This window comes from Vespa mandarinia, chromosome 4 (genome assembly GCF_050613455.1).
Source record: "Vespa mandarinia isolate Hongniang chromosome 4, ASM5061345v1, whole genome shotgun sequence".
Taxonomy (NCBI): Eukaryota; Metazoa; Arthropoda; class Insecta; order Hymenoptera; family Vespidae; genus Vespa; species Vespa mandarinia.
In genome coordinates, this window is record NC_140813.1 from 3,580,001 (window position 1) to 3,602,058 (window position 22,058).

The following is a 22,058-nucleotide window of genomic DNA, read 5'->3' on the forward strand; positions in this document are numbered from 1 at the left end:
TTTTACGAAAACGTTGCTTATAATATTCCGCCGATCTAGTCTTCTTTTTTCTACCACCTCTATTGTCCAATGTTTCCTGAAATTTTGGTACTTTTTTGCTCATTACTGAAAAACAATGTTACATCAATTTTAAGATATAAAGTTGTTATACCTTTAGAATTAACTTATATTAATCAAATTTATAATAAAAACTTGAGATAAGAAATTATATAAAAATTCACCTAAATCCGCGTGTGGATCATCATGAAAATTATCTTGTTCCAAAGCTTCCAACGCTTTCTTTTGTCTACGTTTACGTGCTGCATCATCAAGGACCCTTTTCTGATAAGCATCCTTTATTCTGCCTGATTCTCTTGCAGCCATTTTTATTAATATTTCTTAAAATTTTCTTTCTTTATTGACATTAATTATATTCCTTTTTCAGCTAATGGGAATGATATTTGATCCATAAGATCATCCACTTTTGCTTGTAATATTTCTAAAATATCAATAGAAATAAATAAATGTCTTTCGTCCAGATCTTGAATTATAAATTTTCTTCCCAGAGCAAGCGTTTCATCTAAATGTAGAAGAAATTGTTTCATAGCCGCATCACTATAAAAAAAAACGTTTAACTTACATACAATGTTATTTAATATTCAGTAAAATTATATATTGATAGTAATAATATCTAAAAAAAAAATATATAATTGTTATAGGATATTATTTTTCTTTTTCTTTTACATAAACTTACGTACCATTCTACAAGAATTCCTTTCAGAACATTTACCATTTCTTAATATTTACAAATTTCAAAGATAAAGATAAATCAAAATTATATTTGTTGTAAAATATTTACGTGTACACAACAAGTGTCACTATTACACACCACAGTTCCACGCTTCTTTGATTACTACGTATGTCATGGAATATATAATACCATCATTGACAATCGCCATTACCTTAAAATTTGTAAACACCAGCGCCATCTTGATAGATGTCGTACGCGCGAAATATGAACTAATTTGAACTCAATCAAAACATGAGACTTCTGATTCTGATTAGAGTAAACATTTGTTTCGTTATAAAAAATATTTTTATTAAATATATTTTAACAATAATATTTTACCATATGAAATTAAATTAATATCTTTTAATGAAACGCAATTAATATTTGATTATTAACTCTTTCCCATTGTAATGTTTTTAGATATATGGTTGTAATTATTCTTATTCGTATAATGAATGACTCGAACTCAATCAATTATTATCTAGAAATCCTTATTCTACAGATCAATGATTTAAGGTTCATTTTCTGTTTAAATTTCATATGCACAATGTATAATATCTGTGCAGTACAATAAGATAAAGTTTACGACTGTAAAGGATTTCAATAGGTAAGAGTTAATTTTCTTTTAATTTATACGTAAATAAAATTATTATAAAGTCTTTGTTTATCTAAAAAAAATTGTAGAGAAATTAAAGAATAATCCATTACTCTCACTTGCTCCATTTTGTTCGTAATAACCTAAAGTCTCATTCTTTTAATAGGTATTTTAACATGTGCCTAAATTAATCGATAAAAATATATAATTAAGTAATATATAATAATTTCAAAATGTGTAATATACATATATACACTAACCTTTTGGAATGTTTTCCCAGGTGGATGTTTACGTATTAATATGCTTGACGTATTAGAATTTTGTTTGATATCCTATAAAAAATATATATTGAATATTTTTAAAAAAGAAAAAATCTTTTTTATACCACGTATAAAATAAAATATTTACTTTGTTTTCTGAACATTTAATATTTGAGAAATTAATAGTAGCTAAATTTTCCTTGACTTTTGCTTTTTGTGTTTCTTTTGTTTTTGATGTACCTTGCATGTCTGTTGATTTATTTTTAACAACTTTTACTTGTTTAATGACTACAATATCACTTGAATCACTTTCTTCGGATTCAATAATTTCTGGTGAAAATCGATTTTTAGAAGTAGTAGGTCTCATATGAGTAGTTAATTCTTTCTCATTATCTAACATTTTTTGTGAAGCTACATCACTTTGTCTATTAACGCTATCGCCAATTTGTAATGTTTCCACAACATAATTTTTGTCTTTTCTATGACAAGATCTCTTTTCCATTGCAGAATCATCTTTTGTTAAAAGTTCTTGATCTTGTGTATCAATAACAAGAGTTTCAGGTAAATTGTAATTAACCTTTTCTTGTCTTTTGAAAATACTTGCAAAATTATATTTAGTATTACAATACCGTTCAATAGAACAATATAAAATAGCAAGTGATATTTCAGATTCTGGTATAATTCTTTGCTTTAAACTTTTCAATGTATTACCTGAAAATTATTCATTAAAATTTATAAATAATATAAATTGTTTTATAAAGAAAGTCAACTTACATATATTATCATATTCTTGCGTAACATCTTCCTTCAACTGAGTTTCATCGCTATAAGATAATTGTACAAAAATGAAGTTATTTTGCAATTTGACAGTCTGTTTATTTTTTTTATAATTAAATAAAACTGACTTTCCACCTAAATTATATTAAAGGACGAATTAGCATTAATTAAAAATGTAAAAAAATTGCAATTAATTGTTTACCTGCTAATGTGATCATTGGTTTATACATCTCATATTGTTTGAAATAAAAAAAGGTAAATATCAAGTTTCTAAATAATGTTTTGCGTTTATCATTTGGACGAAGAGAAACTATTCCTTTGGAAATGTATTGCTCGCTTATCTCTGATATATAATTATCAGTTTTAGGAAGTGGATTGCTCTCTTCCACAGCAGATTTTACTGCTTTCCAATAATCCATAGTAACAATCGGTAAACCAGCTGCTAATGATACAGCTACCTAAAACATACACACATATACATACATACATACAAACATACATATTATATATATATATATCAAATGTATCATATAAAATGAAATAAAAAATCAGATAAAAAATATTCAAGAAAGAAAAATATGTTATTACAAACCTTCTCTGTCAATTTTGGTTTTAGTACCGTTAAATGTGTACAAAACTTTTCCCAATGAGCTGCAATAACACCGTCAATATATCCCAAAATTTCATGAAGTTTGCCTTTTTCGCTACCTTGCAATCCAGATGTTAATGTAACTATAGGTATATATGTGACTCTGTCAAATAATATGATAATAAAAATAGTATTTTAAGATCTCAAATATAAGAAATATGATGAAAAATATGAAAAATTTACTTAAATATTTCTTCTTGTAGGCCAATTCTTATTATATCTTTATCTTTTAAATTTACATCTGTTATCACCTTTTTAAATGTATCATTTTCAAAAATAAAAGTTCCATATTTAGATCCTTCATCTTTAAGTATGCATAAAGCTGTAGGGTCATCCATCTAAAAAAAGAAAAAAAAAGAAAAGAAAAGAAAAAAGATAAGAAAAAAGATAGAAAAATTAATAGAAAAAAATTCGGTGCAACTATTCTAGAAAAATATTTCAATCGAACATGAATTACCATATATTTTGTTTGAGGAATAACTACAATAGAGGCATGAAATTTACTAATGGAAGTATCATGTGATAGAATAATATCACATTTCTTTCTACCTATTGACACTGGAATATTCGGCTTAAAATATATGAGCTTTCCTAAAATCATGATTGATCAATTATCATATTTATATCAAAAATAATTGTAATAGGTTAAAATATATAATATTACCAGTAGGACTTGTTAATAACCACATTTTCACAATAATTAATGTATTTTTCTGATAATACTTTTGCTTGATTTCAAACACCTAACACATACAAATTTATTGCCGACATACGAGTATCAAAACTGTTTTATTGCGCACGTGCAGATATTGTGGTGGCTCTTTGAACAGTTTCACAAACAATTGACAATAATTCGATGACTAAAATGTAAACACTGATAGTACAGTCACAAAACTGCAAAAATACGCATTGATAATTCTTATAAAAGTTATTCTATTCCATTGACGTTTGAAAATGTGTAATCGAGATACGTAATAAAAAATAATTAAAAATATCGAAAATATCAGAAGTATTTACTACGAAAGATTTGCGCGCTCCTTTGTCGATAGTAAAAAATGCCCGCGTATTATGTCACGGCTAAAGCTATTTGTTTTTCTTTATAAGTAACGATTATTTCATACTTTTTAAAGTTGATTAATTAAAACATAACTTTAAATAAAAGTAATCATTGATTGATGCATCTTGTCCATGTTATTAATGTGATATTAGTATTAGAACACATAATCCTATGGCAACTAATGCTTTTTTTTTTTTTTACCGCGATTTTAAATTCATATCAAAGAACAATAAATTTATTTATTTTGTATAAATAAAAAATAAAAGTAATACTTTGCATATTTACATGTACTATATATTTTTTTTTTTCTTAAATAAAACTATCTAAGGTATATTCTTGTTCAATCGAAAAATGACGTATTCTATAATAATAATAATTGAAACAGGTAATTAAAAAAAAATATACTTTCCAATCATAATAATACGGGATACAAATGGATAGGAATTAAAATAAATTCTATATTTCGTTATAATACATGTGATAATAAACATGCATTGTGTATTATATAATGTCGGAAAGTATTCATCTAACAATAATATTTTCAACTTGTTTATCAATGACGAATTATAATCGTATCTGTTTGACGTTATTTTTATATTTAATATTTAAAACGTTGTAAAGAATTTATATTTTCTGACAATATATATATATATTTGTTTATATATTGTACATATTTGTTACTACAAAATTATTAAAAAAATTATTATATTTTATTTTACTTAAAAAAAACAACAATGAAACGGAAAAAACCACGTGGGCGGCAATTAAATAATTAAGTCTTAAAAAATATGATACAAAAAATAAAATAGGAAATTTTCTAATTTAAAAATATAAAGGCCGAAGTGTAAGTTAAAACAATATAAAATATTTAACCTCACGATTGCAGTTCATATTATGAACTCGTAATGATCGGAAAACCGAGATATTGTACTCGAGTATCCAATAAAAAGATTTAATTAAAAATAAATATAATAAATTAAATGACAATATATTTCGTAAAATTTTCCATAACTAAAATCTTTTCGTATATATGCAAACAAATGATTAAAATTAATTTTTTTTTTTTTTTTTCTTTTTTTTTTTTAACTACATCAAACAAAAAATTTCTGTAAATTCTGATTATATTCTAATTACTAACAGATATTAAAATCAGATAAAACACATATAATCACTTCTTGATTTCTAAAATTTAGTACATGATATAATATATTGTGTGTTTATTTTATCATATTTATATTGTTTTTTTTAATTTAAGTTTTTACATGTGTAATTATGATATATAATCATAATTTCATAATTTATGCTGCAGGTAAGGAAGCTCCGGCCTGTGCTATTATTTCTTTATAAAATTCTTTGCATATCACATATGTTAATAATATTCTTGTACACCAAATGGAATTGTTGATATCAATCTTAAAGTTAGTGCACATACATTAATATATACACCATCAATTCTATTCATTGTAACGTAGGCTGCGTAAAATCAGTTTTTTATAGTACATAATGTAATAAGTTCACCTTCTCTTAACAATTAAAAATAAAGATGCTTAACTCATGAAATGTTCATCGCGTACTCATAGCAAATGCATAGAGAAATTATATTTTTATTACATGTATTGTAAATGATTACTTAAGCATCTTCTTTAATATTCATTTTATGCAATATCAGAACTTTACTAAAAACACATATTACGAAAATGCATAAATCAATATATTCGCAATATACATAATACCATAGATCTTTTACTGAAATTCAATGGTGTGCATTTTATCAATATAATCCAATAAACCTTGCAATCTTTTCTTCACTCTTTTTTGGTCATCTAAAGTACATCCAAGGATAGCAGTTTCAAAATTTTTGTCCGAATGACCTATCGCTTGAGAGGAACAAGCATTCATAAATGCAGCACATTTTTGTCGAGTTCCACTAGGGTCTTGACGAAGATTAACAATTAAACTATCTATTAAACCATTTACCTGAAACACACATATTATATTTTACTATAAATGATATAATATAATTTGTATGTTAAAAATTTTTTTTTATGTTATAACAAAAAAAAAATATATACATATATGATGAAACATACTTGATGTAATGCCTCCTGCTGCACATTATCACGTTGTATCTTTACTAAAACATCTACGGTTAAACACCGCATAGACAATCTTTCTGCATATCGTAATACGTCATCTTTGTCTGCTGCTTAAAAAGGGCATAAAGATCTTACTATTAATATGTAATCTAAATATTTATGAATTAACAACATTTAAAAAAATAATACACAGCATGAACAATTTTATGAATTGAAAATTACAATTATCATTTATATATATATATATATATATATACATATATATACGTATATATATTACTTAACCTAAACATATATATTACCTATTTGTTCTTTGAAACAATGCAAAGCCATGATAATGAAATCTTTTGAATAATTCTGTTGTTGTTTTCTTTTTGCATTTTTTATAAATTAATATAAACTATAAAGATTATTGAAATTCAAACTAATAATTACTAAATAAACTATCTTGATCAAATATATTGATTTTCTCGAACTTTTTCGACTTGGGTATTTTAATTAATAGAGTTGAAGAGTATAATTTTTAAATGAAAAAATGTAAAAATTTATATTAAAACGTATCTAAAACATCGACACTATCATATAAACATCTAAAAACAAAAATGTTATCGTGTTTGAGAAAAGAAAAAAAAAAGAAACGTGAATGACTTGATATGATTACTTCTACGAACTGATAATATAACTTTGCAACGTTTCAACGAGATTTCTAGATACAACTTGAATATTCGAATAGACAGATCTTATGATATCAATTAAAAAACTCACGTTCTTCCAAGGAACCTAGTAGTTCGTTGTTTCTAATGGTATCTAAAGTACTTAATAATGTATCCTTCTCTTCTTCAAGTCTCCAGGCATCTCTTCGAAGTTGTTCTACATGTAATTCTATTTGATCCAATAAATTAACTAACCTATCTTTCGGTTTTGTCGTACTATCACAATCCACACTTTCGATAATATGAGAACTCTCCATTCTAACGAAAATTTTCAAAAATAAATCCTCCAATAAATTTTTAATATATTGATGTGTTTTTACAAATACAATAATTACTTTTTCAGTTAAACGTTTCATAGAAGGGATAAAACAAACTGCTGACAGAACTTCAACATGCGAAAAGATGAATGTAGAACTGCAGCTATAATCATCGTGGCCAACTTTATACTTGGCCTGTTCGAACAAGTAAAAAGCACGTGACATTATGATTGGCTATATAGATATGTTCGGCGGGATATTTAAACTTACGATAATTTCTCACTGATACTATTCAATTTGATCGTTTTTTTTTTTTTAAGAAAATATAATAACTAAATGATATACGAATTTATTAAAAAATACATTATATATTGTATATATTGTATTTTCTTTATGTACATATATATTATACATATTCATCATTGCATTATCCCACATATATTTATACTTCATGAACACCTTTTATAAAAGCTTCGACTGAAGAGATCGGCGTATCTGGTAAAATGCCATGACCCAAATTTGCTATATATCTACTTTTACCAATTACATTTACCATTTCTTGAGCTCTATGATTAACATTATCCTAGTAATAAAAAATACTTATATATACGCAAATCCGTTTCTTTTTTTTTTTTTAATGAAATAAAAGTTTTTAATAATTACTGCAGTGGTAAATAATGCACATGGGTCCATATTTCCTTGTAAAGTAACATTAGTTCCCAATCGATTTCTTGCTTCCACTAGATCTACAGTCCAATCTAGACCTATTACGTCATAGCATTGTTCTTTTGCAAGCATTTCTAAAGAATTCATTGTTGCACCTTTAGGAAAAACAATCTACAAAAAAATGTTGGTGTTGTAATTGTTGAAATATTAAAAAAATGTTTAAAGAAAATAAATTTTACCATTGGTACTTGCGTAACATTTTGTTCTTTCAATTTTGCCTTTACCTCATTACTAATTTTTATAAGATATGGAAGAGAATATTTGGAAAATAGTTCATCATTAAGATAATCTCCATTACTTTCAAAAACTTGTAATAACTACAATATAATATTGAATGTTAATGAATACTCGCATATTATATAATAATTACAATTAAATAAAAAGTTAATTATAACCTGAGCACCAGCTTTAACTTGCATCACCAAATAATCTATTACTACATCAGTAATGAGTTTTAACAATTGATGTGACTCATTTGGATATTTGTAGAGCCAAATGCGTGGTTTAGCCATTGTAGAACTACCACCGCCTTGAATCATATAACCCATCAATGTCCACTAAAATTATATGATGATTATTGCATATTGGTGTTAATATATATTGTTTGAGACAAATATAAATAATATTAACGGGTGCTCCAGTAAATCCTATAAGCGGGACCTTTCCTTCTAGCTTATGACGAGTTAATGTTATTGCATCTCCAACATATTTCAAATCTTTTTCTACTTCAGGTTTTACTAATCTTGATAAATCTGATGGATCATTTAAGGGTTGAGGTAAAACTGGACCCTATATAATCGCATTAAAATTTTTATAAGAATATATACTTGAACTAATACTATATAAACTACTTACAACTTTCGGAACCATTTCAACTGTCAAACCCATTGCTTGTGGAATTGTTAAAATATCAGAAAATATAATGCTTGCATCTAGATCAAAGCGTTTAATAGGCTGTAACGTTACTTCACATGCTAATGATGGATTTTGACAAATGTCAAAGAAATCATGCTTAGCACGAACTTCTTGAAATTCTGGAAGATAACGTCCTGCTTGTCTCATAATCCATACAGGAACTTTATCTACTGATTCGCCACGAATTGTTTTGAGAATTCGATCATTTTGTAAAGTAGGAAAATTGTGCTCTGTCATACTATAGGCACAAATATTTTTATGTAAACTTGTGAATTAAATTGTCTGAAGTTTGTGTGTGATCATATTATGATTAATGACGTGTATGTGCTTTAATTTACCTTAATGATATAGTTAAATTTTGTATAAAAGTAAAAAATAATTTATATTGTTCAAAAATGTTATAAAAATTATTAACTGGTTTTGTTCTCCAACAATCAATTTAAACGTAAAGAACTATAGCTTCATCACGTTTTACACGTAAGATATTGCATCTATATATATATATATATATATATATATATATATGTAGGCTTACACATTTTTGATTTTTACCGACAGAGCTTGTTTTCTTTTCATAAAAATGATAGAGAGTAAATTTGTTTTCTTGTAGAGTGCGTTGCAGTGCATTTACTCTGAATCCGTGACTACTAACTGCTATTCTGGATATTTCCTTTTTCCGGTATAATTGCATCACGGTAAGCCGCATATTCGATTAAAATATTGTCAAATCTGTGTTTAAAAAAGAAATCCTTTTGATTTGTTAATATTAATATATATAGAAAAATATAATTGTGTGTCGTGGAAATATCATTTCAATGTTTTTTAACTAGGTTATTTTTTCTGATGTTTTAGGAGTTCCTGATCAAATACTAATAACATTCATAATGGTAAGTTTTTATTAATATTAATGGTGTTATCTTTCAATATTTAGACGATAAAAAAAAGAATAGCAACGAACGGGCCAACTAATGGCTTTTTTTTAATAATACCAATTAGGTCTTATAGAAGTGACCATGAACTAATTGATTGTTTACTAACTCTAATTAAACATGATATTCATCTGAAAAATAACATTTGCCATTTTACGTAACATTATTTTCAAAAATTTTCTAATAATCTATAGAGATTAAGTATTAAAAAAGAAATTATACTTTGTTCGTAGTGTTATCATGCAATAAAATTAATTGCTGATACCATTAATTTTCATGTTTATCTTTTTTATATGGAACTTTTAAAGGATTCTTTAATACTAATTAAAGTGTTACATTTCATTAACTTTACATATAACACGTCATGCCATTTTTTATAGCCACGTGAAATCAAAGAAATCAAGGACTTCCTTCTGAAGGCAAGGAGGAAAGATGCTAAATGTAAGCATTAATGACACTTGCTTTAAGAGATTCTCTATAGACAAAATTTTAATACTTAATCGTTCTTTTTTTCAATAGCGGTGAAAATTAAAAAGAATGCAGACAATGTTAAATTCAAAGTTCGTTGCTCAAGATTCCTATATACGCTCGTAATTACAGACAAAGAAAAAGCAGAGAAATTAAAACAATCTTTGCCTCCAGGTACAATATAATTTTAAGAGAGTATCAAACTTATTATTTTAAAATAAAGAAATTTTTTGACATTTTAAATATTTATTTTAGGCTTACAAGTAAAGGAAGTGAAGAGAAGTGAACGTATGTAAATGATTCAATAAAGTATCATTGTGTTCATAAATATGTAAATTTATTGATTTCCTTTACTCGAGTTTCTTTTCTTTTTCACAAAAGCAATTTATTTTATCAATTTGCTTTAAAAAATTATACTTTTTTTCTTTTCAATATTATGTACGTAGGATTATTCTAGAAAAGAAAAAAAGGAAAAACGAATACTACTAATTAATATTTCTGAAGGTCTGGAAGCTTGTTTCTAATTATATAAACTTATTTGTATAGCTTAATTCACATTAATTTCTCTCTTAAATTTTTAATATTATTTTATACATGAATATTTTTTGAATATCAGATATTCATAAAATGAATAATACAATTCAATCACTTAAAATTCTAAGATATTTCTGGGTGACATTAAAATATTTATCATTATGTATTTCACAGTACTTAACTCGTTGAAATATATAAAGTGTTTCTTTATTTTGTCTACAATTGATAAAAAATTGTTATTATTTATATGTGAAAAGGTGTATGAAAAAATAAACTTAATATATTTCCAATATTAATTTCAAAACAAGAATTGCATACAAATTAGTTATAAAACATTTATAACGACCTAATATTATTATTTTTGCTCCTCTAGTAATAACATAGTTCTTCTAAAGAACTATAAAGATAAAAAATGTATACTGTAACTTTTGCTACAATAAGAAGTGTCAATTTTATTCTTTTTTCTGGGTGATATATAAATTCTTGGAAAAAAAAAAAAAAAAAAAAAAAAGAAAAAAAAAAAAGAAAACAACAAAAATAGTGAGAAAATTTTAATCAATTTATAACTTCTTCATTCATAGCACTCGTGATACGTAGCTCTGTAAAAAATTATTTCACATATAATCAGAAAAAAATAGGAGAAAAAAAAACAAAAACAAAAAATACAAAATAAGTCTACCTTTGTTTGTCCATATGTCGACGTGAGAGTCTTCTGCCTGAATCATGTGTTGATAATGTGTAACGTTTTGTATGAGTAGGATTTGTTCTTAGTTCTCGCATATCTGTAGTTTTTGCCTTTTCTACTTTTTCCATAAATTTAGTTATAAGATCAGGACAATTTAAATTTTCTTCTGGCTCCCAAGTGTCATCTGCAGCAGTAAATCCTTTCCAACGAATAAGGAATTCTTTCTTTTTATTTTTTTTGAAATGTACTTCTATTATTTTATCAACTTCGAACTCCTTTTGACTCTCGTCATTTTTAATTGCACTATCAGATTCATTCTCCTCTTCTATAAAAAAAAAAAAAAAAGAAAAAAAAAATAATATAACTATTTCATAATAAAAAATACATACACTATTATATACATAGACACATTAATAAAAAAAGAAAAAAAATTTATAGTATATATGTATGTGTATGTGTATAATTATAATTAATGGTATTTATTACATAAATATATATAGAAATGAAGAGAATAAAGCAAACCTTCTGATAAATTGGATTGTCTTTTATTATGTTTAGATTTTTTCATTTCTTTTTTCTTGTCTGTTTTTGGTGATTTGATTTTAATTGGTTTAGCAGATTTTTCTGATATTGTTTCTTCAGTTTCAGCATCTTCCGTTAGAAAATCTTCGATAAGTTTAGGACAATTCAAATCTTTTTCCTGTTCCCAGGTATCTGAATCCTCTCCGTATCCTTTCCATCTTACCAGAAATTGTCGTCTGCCTTTGATGGTACGATGACCAACGATCTTATCGACCTGGAAATCGAACTATAATGTGAATATACAGAAAGGAGGTATAATCTTCGAAATTATATACGTTAGGCGGGAATCGACCGGCACGCCATTGCTATAAACTATTACCTCATACTCTTCTTCACCGGCTGCTGCACCGCGGCTAGACGTAGGAGATGTCTTTTGATCTGTTTTCACTTCGTCCTTTTTACGTCTTTTGTTTGCTCCCCGCCTTGTTACATTACCATTTTCTTGCTCAACGCTATTCATTTCATCCGCATCTTCCAGTTGTTTCTTCGATTTCGATGTTTGTTTGTTATTTGCTATTGGCGTTGTTTTTTGTTCTTCACTTTGACGCCCCCGAGAAAGACGCTTTTTTCCGCTCGACTTTCGATTCAATTGCGGACTCTGATCCTCATTTTCGTCGGATTCCTTTTCCTTATCCTTCTTATGATTTTCATCGGCATTAATCATGCTATCGGATATATCGTTACGTTTCTGTGACTGGACGCCATTTTCTTCAGTTTCGCTCTCACTGTTTCTCTCGGACTTCCTGCGTTTTGTTCGCATGCTGAGTCTTCGCATACTAATCCGTCGACAATTTAATACAGACTGGAAAATTACCGTCTGGTCACGATTTTGAGATAGATATTATATTTTTTTTAACGTTCTATGCGCGCCAGAATGCTTTACTATGCTTTACCGCCCTTTTCTTTCACCACTACCACCATCACCAACTCCACCGCCACCGTTGCCACCGCCGTTGCTGCCGCCGCCACCGCCGCCGCCGCCGCCGCTATCACTACTACCACCACACTACACGCTGCTGCACCACGAGACTCGATCCCGTTACCTATTTATCACTGAAGAAAATTTCACGAAGATATCCTTTACACGAAATTTATCATAAATATGAGAGAATAGAACGATATAAAATGAATATACTTTTATTGACGTCAAATATTAAGGGGGGTGAGGGGGGAAATATCTGCATATTTTGTTTAATTTGACAAACGCAACATTCAAATTAAATTTTATATTATTACGATGTTACTGGTTGGCTATATATACAATCATTTCAAACTTTTCCGTGTTCGCACCTGGATCATAAATATCACATTGGATTCAGATATTTGATATATATATATATCTACAATAGAAAACCTTCGCAAAAGGAATTCACGTTATTATGCAAACGAATTCTTTTATTTTTTTTTTCTCTTCTTTTTCTTCTATACAATAATGTATATCGTGTACGTATGCGTATCCATCAAAATAATTTTAATACAATAAATTATATATTATTAACATATAGTTTTATCATTGTTTCATTTTTATTAGAGATTATAACTACATCGGAAATAAATATTATAAATTCAGTGTTATTACGATGGGCTATAAAATTGGATAAATCCTTATTAAATTATAAGCGAAAGCTGATGTCTCAATGCAGAATTACAAAAAGGCCACCACGTTCAACGTGTATTCACGGTGATATTCATTTTATATCCTCCTTTCATTGTTCCTTCTACACATTGAGTTCGGTCACTCACATCACACATACATAAGATCCCCCACAAGCTTTCATATATAATGTTAACATTCAATGGAAGATACTGATCGCAAAGTGAAATCAGCAATTCATCGGTTTAACCATCATATGTAGGAATGATCAAATATATATTATTAGAAAATATAAACTTTTGTCATTTTAATAAATGCCATATATAGTTCGATTGATGATTTTTATTGATTTCATTTGCAACGATCTACGATTATATGAGGAATATTCTTTGAACTTCAATTAATTATGTACATGATATAAGTTATTTATATAATATTGTTAATAATAACCAAGTACTATATATTGTTTCGTTAATATGTAGTTCAAGAAACAAGTCAATCAAGATATCACCAATACCGATTAATATTAAAAACTTATAAAAATTAATATTAAAAACTGACCAATCAAATAATAATTAACTAATTTAACGAATCTAAAGATTTCTATAAACAAATTAAGAGTTCCCAATGTGTTGTTATTCAATATTATATTGACTGTGCAATTAGAAAAACTTGATCGATCATAAGGAATATTGGATTAATATTAAATATTAATTATTTAAATATAGCACACAACTTTTAAAGGCATCATTCACAATGATGTAAGAAATTTAGACCAAAGATTTGAACAAAAACAGTCCCAATTGCCCTTTTCTTTGTCTAGGGGATTTTCATTATAACTACTGAAGTATTATAACTGATATACTATAGACCGATGATGATAAACCATTGATTTATAATTTTACAATGCTATTAATTACATAATTTTATTTACATTACGTAACTTTAACGTAACATATATATAATAGTAAATCAGAAAAAGAACGATTTAATTTTTACCTATTGAAACTCCCCCTGAATATATACATATATACATATATACATATATACATATATATATATATATATATAATATTTAAAATGGAAAAATCTACCATTAAATAACTACAGAAAGATAAACAATTGATTGAGTTTATTCAAAGCTAAACAAAAGCTTATGGATCTCTCTAATTATACTAGTATATTCTTAGAAAAGTCGTTCTCTATTGATGGATACAATAATAGAGTCCGTAACTAAAGAATTCCATTAAAACCTGAGTTGGCAGATGTGACGTTACATACGCAGCATATATACGAAGTTACTCCATACGAAAAACAATGATCCAAATCTACACCATTTTTTCGTCCCTTGTGTTAAATTTATCAAGGTGCAAGGAACATAGAAAGAAAGAGAAAGAGCGAGCGAGCGAGCGAGCGAGAGAGAGAGAGAGAGAGAGAGAGAGAGAGAGAGAGAACTACGATCCAAATCTTATCATTATAAAGTATATGGTTTATGGAACTGTAAACTACATAAGGATTTTAAAGACTACCATTGGACGGGTTATAGTAACCTGATATTTTTGCTGGTTGTTTTTTTAGTCACGGAATGAATTACGATAGATCGAAAAGATGTTATAAAATTCAAATTACTCTCGTAGAGATTCTCACAAATAATATTTTTGTCAAGTTGTTTCTAGAATTTATTCCTAAAGGATTCTTTAGAAATGGACTATTCTATAACTGATTGATCGCATTAAGCACACTCGGACGATTTCGCATAAATATAGATTTTCCGATAAATGTTTATATACACATATATGAATAATGGATCAAATAATAGATCGTTATAACTATTGTATACAATAACAAATATTGGAATGATTTGATCTAGTCATCTCATATCATATATATGTATATAAGCTACTTTACAGTAAACATCAAACAAAACCAACGATGATAATTTTTATGGAACAACTTGAGACCCCTTATTTTATAAGGAAAAAGAAACTCACGAAATAATTGAAGAAGAAAACGTTAGAGGAGTCAACATACCCAAAAGGATTATAAAATAGTTTGATAGAAGGAAATGAATAGTTGACCTTGTGCGGATGGATGTACAGATATTCCAAGTTAATCCATTACTAGTGAAATTCCTATCAAAGATCCATAACACTCTTTAGGGGGTCAGAGGGTGGAGTAGAAGAAGGCCAGAGGGGTGAAAAGGAAATATTGTTAGACACGTAAAAAACTACACTGTGTCCTTATTTCTTTGGCACAAGCACATGTCAAACACCAATTAAACACTGGACAAATCTTATTCAACCAATAAAAAACGAGATTTAATAGTTTACAGATTATTTGGATCAATGATATTTTGATCGGTATATTTGATCTAAACGTTTCGGGCCCACTTTGTGAATTTATTAAATACATGCGCAATATGCGACTTTTCACATAGGCCGATCAGTAATATATCGAATATTATAATAAATATATAAAGAGGAAGAGAAAACAAAAAAAAAAATATATATATATATATATATATATATATATATAAATAAATTTAGATTCTCCGTAGAAAGATTTTCGTAATGTTGTTAATTTTTCGTAATAAATATTACAAGATATAACGGTTCATTTGATTGTTTATAATAAAATAATTAATTGAATCCAATCTAAATCTGTTCAAATCTTATTAAATTTTCATTTCTATTTCCCCCCACCGCTACTGTTTCGAATCTCTTATTGTATAAGAGTGCACGAACGATAAGGATAATAGTATATATATACATATATATATATATGTATGTATATATATATATATATATATATATATATATATATATCTATATGTACGTAAATAATGTAGCGCGAAGAGATGCGTATCATTTGTTTCCGAGACATCAAGGCCCGATGCAAGAGTTCTGTTTCATATTTCTTATATGTTGATTCATGTAAATTCTTATTACATAAAATACTATATAAAATTGTTAATACGTATTTTTTTTGTTTTCTTTTTTATATTTATTATATTACTTGCAATAAGATCTTTATTAATTTATATTTCGATATATTACTATTTCTTCATCATATTTGTTAAACCATATTAATTGATTGATTACAATTTACAAAAGTAAACTGTATTGTATGCCTATTTGATTGTCACCATATTGTCTATATATCAATTTACGACTATTAAACCGGTTGATCACAAGAAGAGATTTCTCTCCTTATTCATTTAAGATCCTCTTTCTACCTGCCTTGTTAATCTTCCAATCCTATTATACGAAGCTGAGTATGATTGTATATTGTCAATGTTAATATATATTCTTCTTTTTCTTCTATCATACGACTTGTTTATAATTATAAAAGCACATAATATTATTATCACAAAACTTGATGGAACATAGAAAACACTATGATACAGATTAGTGCATTACGCGTACACTTGCTTTTCGCTTTCGCGAATCCGATTAATTCTAATTATTTCCGCGATAGAGCGCTGTCAACGTTAACAAAAGCAATTAGCAAGGTTTTCATATAATGGCGCCAATTTCAAATTTCACATTTCTGCTCTAATAGATATGTATAACATATTTAATACAGAGAAATATGTGCAATTGAAAAAAAATATAAATATATTTAATTAACGAGTTCTTCGATCAAGGAAATATCATATGCATTATTTTTAATCTATTGATGATAGAAGAAATGAATTCCTTTTAATAAACAACAATCAAGAAGCATTTATCAATTGCCGTGGCAACCATCTCATGTTGAATCTTTCTCACTAACGATTTTTTCGATTTCTTATGTTTGTCCTCGTTCATTGAATTCTCATATCAGTAGTTCGACTGAATTAGAAAATAAATTCTCTTTATAATGGCTAAATCTGTGACTGTTTATGAAAAACCAATACCACATATAGGTATGTATCGATAATAATATTCAGGTATAATATAATAAATTTAAATAAACTGAAGGTGATTTATTTAAAAAGGATTACCCGATTGGTATGCTAAGCAATGGGAACTTCAGCAAAGTGTAGGAAGTAGAACATCTGATGCATTTGAATTACGTAATTCAGGAAGGATCACTCGATCCGAAACAAGAATTAAAACAGAATGGAATACATATATGAATAATGTCCGACTGGCAGATAGGTGAATATTATTTTTGAAAAATGATACATATTGTTTAGATATAATAATTAAATGTAATGATTTATTATCAATAGGATAACAGAACTCTCTAAATGGGAAGAATTATTTGAACATTTATTAGAAAGATTACTCTCTGAAATACATCTTTTAAAAGATGAGAAAGCAAACACGGAAAGAGAAATAGATACATTAAATTATCCTCTACAAATTACTGCAGAATGTATTTCAATGAGAGATTGCCGTCGAGGAACGGAGCTTACTTACGATGAGGCTGATACAGAATTGAAAAAAGAACTCTGTGTTATCGAAAATGTTAAAACTTTTTTGACCGATAAGTAAATGTGTATTTATTTTTATTATATTATACTATATATATATATATATATATATATATATATATGAAGGTAGACTACAGAGTAGTAGACTAAAAATTATTTTTATGCATTTCCAACAGGGTGCAAGCCGCGTGGGAAAAATTAAATTGTTTGGAAGAAGTTAAATTTAAAATAAGTTTAGATATCGAAGATAAGAATGAAACCACTAGGATTGATAAAGAAAATCTTGAATTGGATCGTACTTGTGCTAATATTAGTTATAAACCGAATGCTTTAAAAAGATTAAAAAAGTAAGTTTATTATAAAATTGATAAATGTCTTGTATACTAAATATATATTCATTGTATTATAGTGAGATATCTTATGAAGGTTGGACAGAATATTGCAATAATTTAAAAATTTTGGCTGACAATGAATTAAGTGATGTATATAGTTTTCGGGAAGGTATGCAAGTTATGCGCGAACGTGCAAACAATGATATAAAAGCTCAACAAGATGTTACTGACTTTGCCTTAAGAAAACGTATATATCAAACTCAAAAAGCTAGAAACGAACTTGAATGGCAGAAATTGAAGGTATATGATTCAATATATACATTTTTTCATATTTAAAAATAAACATAAATTTTATATCAATATTACAGATGCATAAAGAAATGGAAAATTTACAGAAAGAAATTGTACGATTAGAAGATGAATTTTTACATAAAACAGATGCAATAAAATGTGCCGAAACAAGATTAGAAAATCGTAGCTATCGACCCGGTTTTGAATCGTGCGAAGATGAAGCACAAACGGGTTTAAGAAATGAAGTTTTACATCTGAGAAAAACAGAAAATGAGTTAGCTAAAGCAATTGAAAACGCGAAGTACGTATTTATGTAAATATTTTATTATTCATGAATATATCTTGTAGTGTCTGTTTTTATAATTTGCTTCTTACTTCTTTTTTTTATAGAGCAACATATAATGGTCTAGAATCTTTGCTTCTACGAGTTGATAAAAATTTAGAAGATAAACAGCACTCACTTTCAACAGATATCATGTGCTTAGATATGAGATCAACATTAAAAACTGGCGATAGGACAAAATTACCTAACGAAACAGATCGTAATATTGTACTGACTCGTATGGAGAAAGAGATACCACTGGAATCATAAATTTTAATCTCACATGCTGATTATTTATGAATCAGTGAAATATAAAATACATACAAGTGTGGATTTTTATATATCTAATATTTCATGAAACTGAATTTATTGAATCAGGATTAGCTTTAATTAAAGCATATTCAGAAATGAAAGTATCGGTCAAAGGTGCTTCTAAAGTTTTAACTGCTCGTCTGTGTATCTCTCCAATTTTTTTCGGATCTCCATGTTTCATTTCAAATATGATATAATCTATCCAAACCTTAGTATTATTTTTACCAAATTGTAAAGCCGCCATTTCATGAGGACGTCTTGCATATTTTAATACAACTTCTGGTTGAATAAGTTCTAATTCTGCCATTTTTTTGTGTAATTCAAGACACATTGGTGGTTGTAAACAAAGACTATCGTACATTTTCCGAGCGATTTGAATACCTAAAATAACATATTTAATAATATATATACATATATAATTATTATGATGTTTGAAATCTAAATTATAAGAAATAAAACTTTTTGATAGATACTTTTGGTTAAAACTAGCCATTCGATATAACTAGGCTTCATATCTTTAGAAATGTTAGGATGTTCTTGAACTGCAGCTTGAAAAATTTCTTCAGTTTTATCAGGATTTATAGCTTGTGTATGTAAAAGTTTCATTCTCCATAAAGGTAATGACTTCTCACCAAGAATTTCTGTTGCCTGTGCAAAAGTAAGAAGTTGAAGATATTTTCTTTATTCCGTTCTACTAGAAATATTTAAAAAATAAATATAAAGATATTACTTTTACGAATACAGAAGTAGCTTCCTCTTCCTGTCTTGTAACTAATAAATGTCTTAATCTAACATGCCAAAGACTAACACTATTTGGAATAATTTCAGTAGCAGAGGAAAGAATTTTTTCTAATTTCTTTTGTGCATTTTCATCTTTTTTGTCGTTACTCAACATATCAATCTAGAATAAAATAATTTATTATTGCTCAAATATGAACTTTCTTTTGAATTATATAATTATTCAAACTTTTTATTTATACACACCCAATGTAAATAATATTTTTCTTTCAATTTCTTAGCTTGATGTGCCTGTCCTAAAGTATTTTTTAATAATTTTTTCTTAAAATTTGGAAGACTTCCTGTATCGTGATTTATTTCTAATAAGCATTCTATATAAAGAGACCACATTTCTTCTGTTTTAATTTTTTTTACAGCCGTTTGATAAACTTTATTACAAGAAGTTATACGATCTCTTAAAGAAGATTGCTCAGATGAATTAACTTCCATTATTGATTCATCAGATACAAACGGTTGTACTAGACCTTCCAATTCACGGCGTGCCATTGTATCCCACATTAAGGGTTCATGTGCGTATTGTTGGATCATATCGCTAAAATATATAAATACAATGAAATAAATTTAATTTTAAGTTATTACCTATATATGAAGTAAAATTTACCTAACAATTTTCTTCTGTAATTTTTCTGCCTTGTATTCTTTTGTAATATTCAGTAATTCTATAATAAACTTGATATCTTCTACACATTTGCTCGCTTCTTTATATACAATATAAGCTCTTTTTAATGGTAAAGGCATGTCATTTTCATCATCTACTCCAGATGAAGTGCTTTGTGTTTTATTTTCATTATCTTCAGTATTGTTTAATGTTTCACCCAATTCTAATCTGCAAGAAACATAAAATATTACTCTTATCTAAAATGGCATTCATATAAATTCATAATAAATTCATATTAATTTTTATTTACCTAAAAGTATCAATAAATAATAATTGCGAATTTGGATGAATATGTAAACCACGAAGAAGAAATTGACGAGCAGTTTGTCTATTATTATTTTCTTCAATTTCCCATTGTGCTGCGATGTGCCAACATTTTGGCTTATCTTGATGTACTTGTAACATTTTACCTATCATACGACTGACACTACTTTGAAAACGCTAAAACAAATAATTGTATTACAATTATTGAATTTAATCAATTTCAAATTTATTTACAATATATAAACTTACCACATGTTTACAAAATTTTATATATGCAATCCAAAATCTAATATCATCTTGGAACTTAAATATAGCTTCTTTGTATAAATGATTAACTTTATTCGCAATTGCATAATCAATATCAGATTTTTTATGAGTAATACCAAATTTCTAATAAATAACAGAAAGATATATATTTGATTAAAATATATTAAAAATTATATAATTGTATTCAATATCATAAAAAGAAAAAAAAATATAAAGATCATTTACATCTCTACGTTGTTTAATAAGCTTCAAGAGATCCATTTCATATTGAATATATCGTAAATAGTCTTCTTTACATTTTGTATGTCGCTGAACTTTATATTCAAATTCTTTAAGCTTTTTTGCTATACCTCTGATGGAATAATAAATAAAATTTATTATTAAAGGTATTATCAAAAGCAGTGTTGTTGTAAAGGTTATAAAATTAAAATTAAATGTTGTAAAGGTTATAAAATTGTTGTTGTAAAATTAATGCTAATATTAATATTATATAGATTAAATTTTATTTGTATTTTTATAGACAAAACGATAATTTAGTATCAATGTGTATCATAACATACCGAATTTCATTTTTATCAAAAAGTTTTATTCTTTCCATTTGTTCCAATTCAGGAATCATATCCTCACATCGTTTTTCTACAAATTCTGCCATTCTGACCTGTTTTTATTTATATACTTAAATATAAAACTTATATTATTATAAATATTAAATTATAACGTGCTATATAAGCAATACTACTTTTCTCAACCATGTGAAAGGAACTAAATCCAACGACTATACAGAAAAT

General features: G+C 26.9%; 9 protein-coding genes across 14 annotated transcripts in view; 2 read left to right on the plus strand and 7 right to left on the minus strand.

The window, feature by feature from the left end:
• LOC118445924 (zinc finger HIT domain-containing protein 1) overlaps window positions 1-363 on the minus strand; it is a 760-nt gene extending 397 nt beyond the window's left edge. Inside the window, exons 1-2 of the mRNA XM_035876029.2 lie at window positions 222-363; window positions 1-105 (exon numbers count right to left, since the gene is read on the minus strand). The exon at window positions 1-105 is cut by the window's left edge and continues 397 nt beyond it. Of these exons, the coding sequence (XP_035731922.1) occupies window positions 1-105; window positions 222-363 (247 nt within the window). The remainder of the gene's footprint in view (window positions 106-221) is intronic.
• Window positions 364-407: 44 nt separating this feature from the next.
• Tfb5 (transcription factor B5) lies at window positions 408-916 on the minus strand. The gene is made up of 2 exons (XM_035876033.2): window positions 738-916; window positions 408-594 (listed from the first exon to the last, which is right to left on the minus strand). The coding sequence occupies exons 1-2, from the start codon at window positions 770-772 to the stop codon at window positions 408-410; spliced, it is 222 nt and encodes a 73-aa protein (XP_035731926.1). The 5' UTR covers window positions 773-916.
• Window positions 917-1,181: 265 nt separating this feature from the next.
• On the minus strand, window positions 1,182-4,175 carry nbs (nibrin). 2 transcript variants are annotated; one of them, XM_035876002.2, is made up of 9 exons: window positions 3,715-4,174; window positions 3,508-3,641; window positions 3,234-3,388; window positions 2,994-3,153; window positions 2,604-2,859; window positions 2,399-2,536; window positions 1,773-2,335; window positions 1,625-1,696; window positions 1,182-1,546 (listed from the first exon to the last, which is right to left on the minus strand). In XM_035876002.2, exons 1-9 carry the CDS (start codon window positions 3,737-3,739, stop codon window positions 1,508-1,510), a joined length of 1,542 nt encoding a protein of 513 aa, XP_035731895.2. In that variant the 5' UTR covers window positions 3,740-4,174; the 3' UTR covers window positions 1,182-1,507. The 2 variants fall into 2 exon arrangements, with proteins under 2 accessions (XP_035731895.2, XP_035731897.2); XM_035876004.2 differs by lacking the exon at window positions 3,508-3,641 and having other exon boundaries at window positions 3,715-4,175.
• Window positions 4,176-5,620: 1,445 nt separating this feature from the next.
• LOC118445923 (BAG family molecular chaperone regulator 2) lies at window positions 5,621-7,387 on the minus strand. Of its 3 annotated transcripts, XM_035876028.2 has the most exons (4): window positions 7,252-7,378; window positions 6,969-7,174; window positions 6,198-6,313; window positions 5,621-6,084 (listed from the first exon to the last, which is right to left on the minus strand). In XM_035876028.2, the coding sequence occupies exons 2-4, from the start codon at window positions 7,171-7,173 to the stop codon at window positions 5,851-5,853; spliced, it is 555 nt and encodes a 184-aa protein (XP_035731921.1). In that variant the 5' UTR covers window position 7,174; window positions 7,252-7,378; the 3' UTR covers window positions 5,621-5,850. The 3 variants fall into 3 exon arrangements, with proteins under 3 accessions (XP_035731921.1, XP_035731919.2, XP_035731918.2); XM_035876026.2 differs by having other exon boundaries at window positions 6,198-6,310; window positions 6,969-7,387; XM_035876025.2 differs by having other exon boundaries at window positions 6,969-7,373.
• A 182-nt stretch (window positions 7,388-7,569) lies between these two features.
• On the minus strand, window positions 7,570-9,290 carry Urod (uroporphyrinogen decarboxylase). The gene is made up of 7 exons (XM_035876018.2): window positions 9,153-9,290; window positions 8,755-9,052; window positions 8,530-8,688; window positions 8,295-8,456; window positions 8,079-8,216; window positions 7,837-8,010; window positions 7,570-7,756 (listed from the first exon to the last, which is right to left on the minus strand). Exons 2-7 carry the CDS (start codon window positions 9,049-9,051, stop codon window positions 7,616-7,618), a joined length of 1,071 nt encoding a protein of 356 aa, XP_035731911.1. The 5' UTR covers window position 9,052; window positions 9,153-9,290; the 3' UTR covers window positions 7,570-7,615.
• A 134-nt stretch (window positions 9,291-9,424) lies between these two features.
• RpL38 (ribosomal protein L38) lies at window positions 9,425-10,539 on the plus strand. The gene is made up of 5 exons (XM_035876032.1): window positions 9,425-9,509; window positions 9,667-9,701; window positions 10,124-10,184; window positions 10,263-10,385; window positions 10,467-10,539. Exons 2-5 carry the CDS (start codon window positions 9,699-9,701, stop codon window positions 10,505-10,507), a joined length of 228 nt encoding a protein of 75 aa, XP_035731925.1. The 5' UTR covers window positions 9,425-9,509; window positions 9,667-9,698; the 3' UTR covers window positions 10,508-10,539.
• A 512-nt stretch (window positions 10,540-11,051) lies between these two features.
• On the minus strand, window positions 11,052-17,043 carry LOC118445918 (uncharacterized). Of its 3 annotated transcripts, none has more exons than XM_035876015.2 (5): window positions 16,846-17,043; window positions 12,332-12,814; window positions 11,953-12,226; window positions 11,425-11,755; window positions 11,052-11,344 (listed from the first exon to the last, which is right to left on the minus strand). In XM_035876015.2, exons 2-5 carry the CDS (start codon window positions 12,785-12,787, stop codon window positions 11,317-11,319), a joined length of 1,089 nt encoding a protein of 362 aa, XP_035731908.1. In that variant the 5' UTR covers window positions 12,788-12,814; window positions 16,846-17,043; the 3' UTR covers window positions 11,052-11,316. The 3 variants fall into 3 exon arrangements, with proteins under 3 accessions (XP_035731908.1, XP_035731907.1, XP_085512956.1); XM_035876014.2 differs by having other exon boundaries at window positions 11,055-11,344; window positions 12,332-13,055; window positions 16,846-17,041; XM_085656830.1 differs by having other exon boundaries at window positions 11,055-11,344; window positions 12,332-13,065; window positions 16,846-17,041.
• A 290-nt stretch (window positions 17,044-17,333) lies between these two features.
• Window positions 17,334-19,241, plus strand: LOC118445916 (tektin-B1). The gene is made up of 7 exons (XM_035876007.2): window positions 17,334-17,513; window positions 17,586-17,748; window positions 17,823-18,083; window positions 18,203-18,373; window positions 18,436-18,658; window positions 18,727-18,950; window positions 19,040-19,241. The coding sequence occupies exons 1-7, from the start codon at window positions 17,468-17,470 to the stop codon at window positions 19,239-19,241; spliced, it is 1,290 nt and encodes a 429-aa protein (XP_035731900.2). The 5' UTR covers window positions 17,334-17,467.
• An 82-nt stretch (window positions 19,242-19,323) lies between these two features.
• On the minus strand, window positions 19,324-22,043 carry LOC118445912 (U3 small nucleolar RNA-associated protein 6 homolog). The gene is made up of 9 exons (XM_035876001.2): window positions 21,831-22,043; window positions 21,496-21,622; window positions 21,253-21,393; window positions 20,990-21,180; window positions 20,683-20,907; window positions 20,268-20,613; window positions 20,014-20,184; window positions 19,757-19,931; window positions 19,324-19,664 (listed from the first exon to the last, which is right to left on the minus strand). Exons 1-9 carry the CDS (start codon window positions 21,920-21,922, stop codon window positions 19,324-19,326), a joined length of 1,809 nt encoding a protein of 602 aa, XP_035731894.1. The 5' UTR covers window positions 21,923-22,043.
• Between the last annotated feature and the right edge of the window lie 15 nt (window positions 22,044-22,058).

Coding starts and splice junctions, on each gene's coding strand:
- Tfb5 (XM_035876033.2), bottom strand. CDS start 772: ATGGTAAATGTTCTGAAAGGAATTCTTGTAGAATG. Junction 595..737: donor AAAGGAATTCTTGTAGAATG/GTACGTAAGTTT, acceptor TTTTTTTTATAG/TGATGCGGCTATGAAACAAT.
- nbs (XM_035876002.2), bottom strand. CDS start 3,739: ATGTGGTTATTAACAAGTCCTACTG. Junction 3,642..3,714: donor GTTATTAACAAGTCCTACTG/GTAATATTATAT, acceptor TCATGATTTTAG/GAAAGCTCATATATTTTAAG. Junction 1,547..1,624: donor CTGGGAAAACATTCCAAAAG/GTTAGTGTATAT, acceptor CGATTAATTTAG/GCACATGTTAAAATACCTAT.
- LOC118445923 (XM_035876025.2), bottom strand. CDS start 7,272: ATGAAACGTTTAACTGAAAAAGTAATTATTGTATTTGTAAAAACACAT. Junction 6,314..6,968: donor ACTAGGTTCCTTGGAAGAAC/GTGAGTTTTTTA, acceptor GCCCTTTTTAAG/CAGCAGACAAAGATGACGTA. Junction 6,085..6,197: donor AGCAGGAGGCATTACATCAA/GTATGTTTCATC, acceptor TGTGTGTTTCAG/GTAAATGGTTTAATAGATAG.
- Urod (XM_035876018.2), bottom strand. CDS start 9,051: ATGACAGAGCACAATTTTCCTACTTTACAAAATGATCGAATTCTCAAA. Junction 8,217..8,294: donor AAGTTAAAGCTGGTGCTCAG/GTTATAATTAAC, acceptor ATTATATTGTAG/TTATTACAAGTTTTTGAAAG. Junction 7,757..7,836: donor GTGCATTATTTACCACTGCA/GTAATTATTAAA, acceptor TTTTATTACTAG/GATAATGTTAATCATAGAGC.
- RpL38 (XM_035876032.1), top strand. Junction 10,185..10,262: donor AAGGAGGAAAGATGCTAAAT/GTAAGCATTAAT, acceptor TTTTTTCAATAG/CGGTGAAAATTAAAAAGAAT. Junction 10,386..10,466: donor AAAACAATCTTTGCCTCCAG/GTACAATATAAT, acceptor TATTTATTTTAG/GCTTACAAGTAAAGGAAGTG.
- LOC118445918 (XM_035876015.2), bottom strand. CDS start 12,787: ATGCGAAGACTCAGCATGCGAACAAAACGCAGGAAGTCCGAGAGAAAC. Junction 11,756..11,952: donor ACAATCCAATTTATCAGAAG/GTTTGCTTTATT, acceptor TTTTTTTTATAG/AAGAGGAGAATGAATCTGAT. Junction 11,345..11,424: donor CGACATATGGACAAACAAAG/GTAGACTTATTT, acceptor AATTTTTTACAG/AGCTACGTATCACGAGTGCT.
- LOC118445916 (XM_035876007.2), top strand. CDS start 17,468: ATGGCTAAATCTGTGACTGTTTATGAAAAACCAATACCACATATAG. Junction 18,374..18,435: donor GCTTTAAAAAGATTAAAAAA/GTAAGTTTATTA, acceptor ATTGTATTATAG/TGAGATATCTTATGAAGGTT. Junction 18,951..19,039: donor AAAGCAATTGAAAACGCGAA/GTACGTATTTAT, acceptor TTTTTTTTATAG/AGCAACATATAATGGTCTAG.
- LOC118445912 (XM_035876001.2), bottom strand. CDS start 21,922: ATGGCAGAATTTGTAGAAAAACGATGTGAGGATATGATTCCTGAATTG. Junction 21,623..21,830: donor TTTGATAAAAATGAAATTCG/GTATGTTATGAT, acceptor TTATTCCATCAG/AGGTATAGCAAAAAAGCTTA. Junction 21,394..21,495: donor TTATTAAACAACGTAGAGAT/GTAAATGATCTT, acceptor GTTATTTATTAG/AAATTTGGTATTACTCATAA.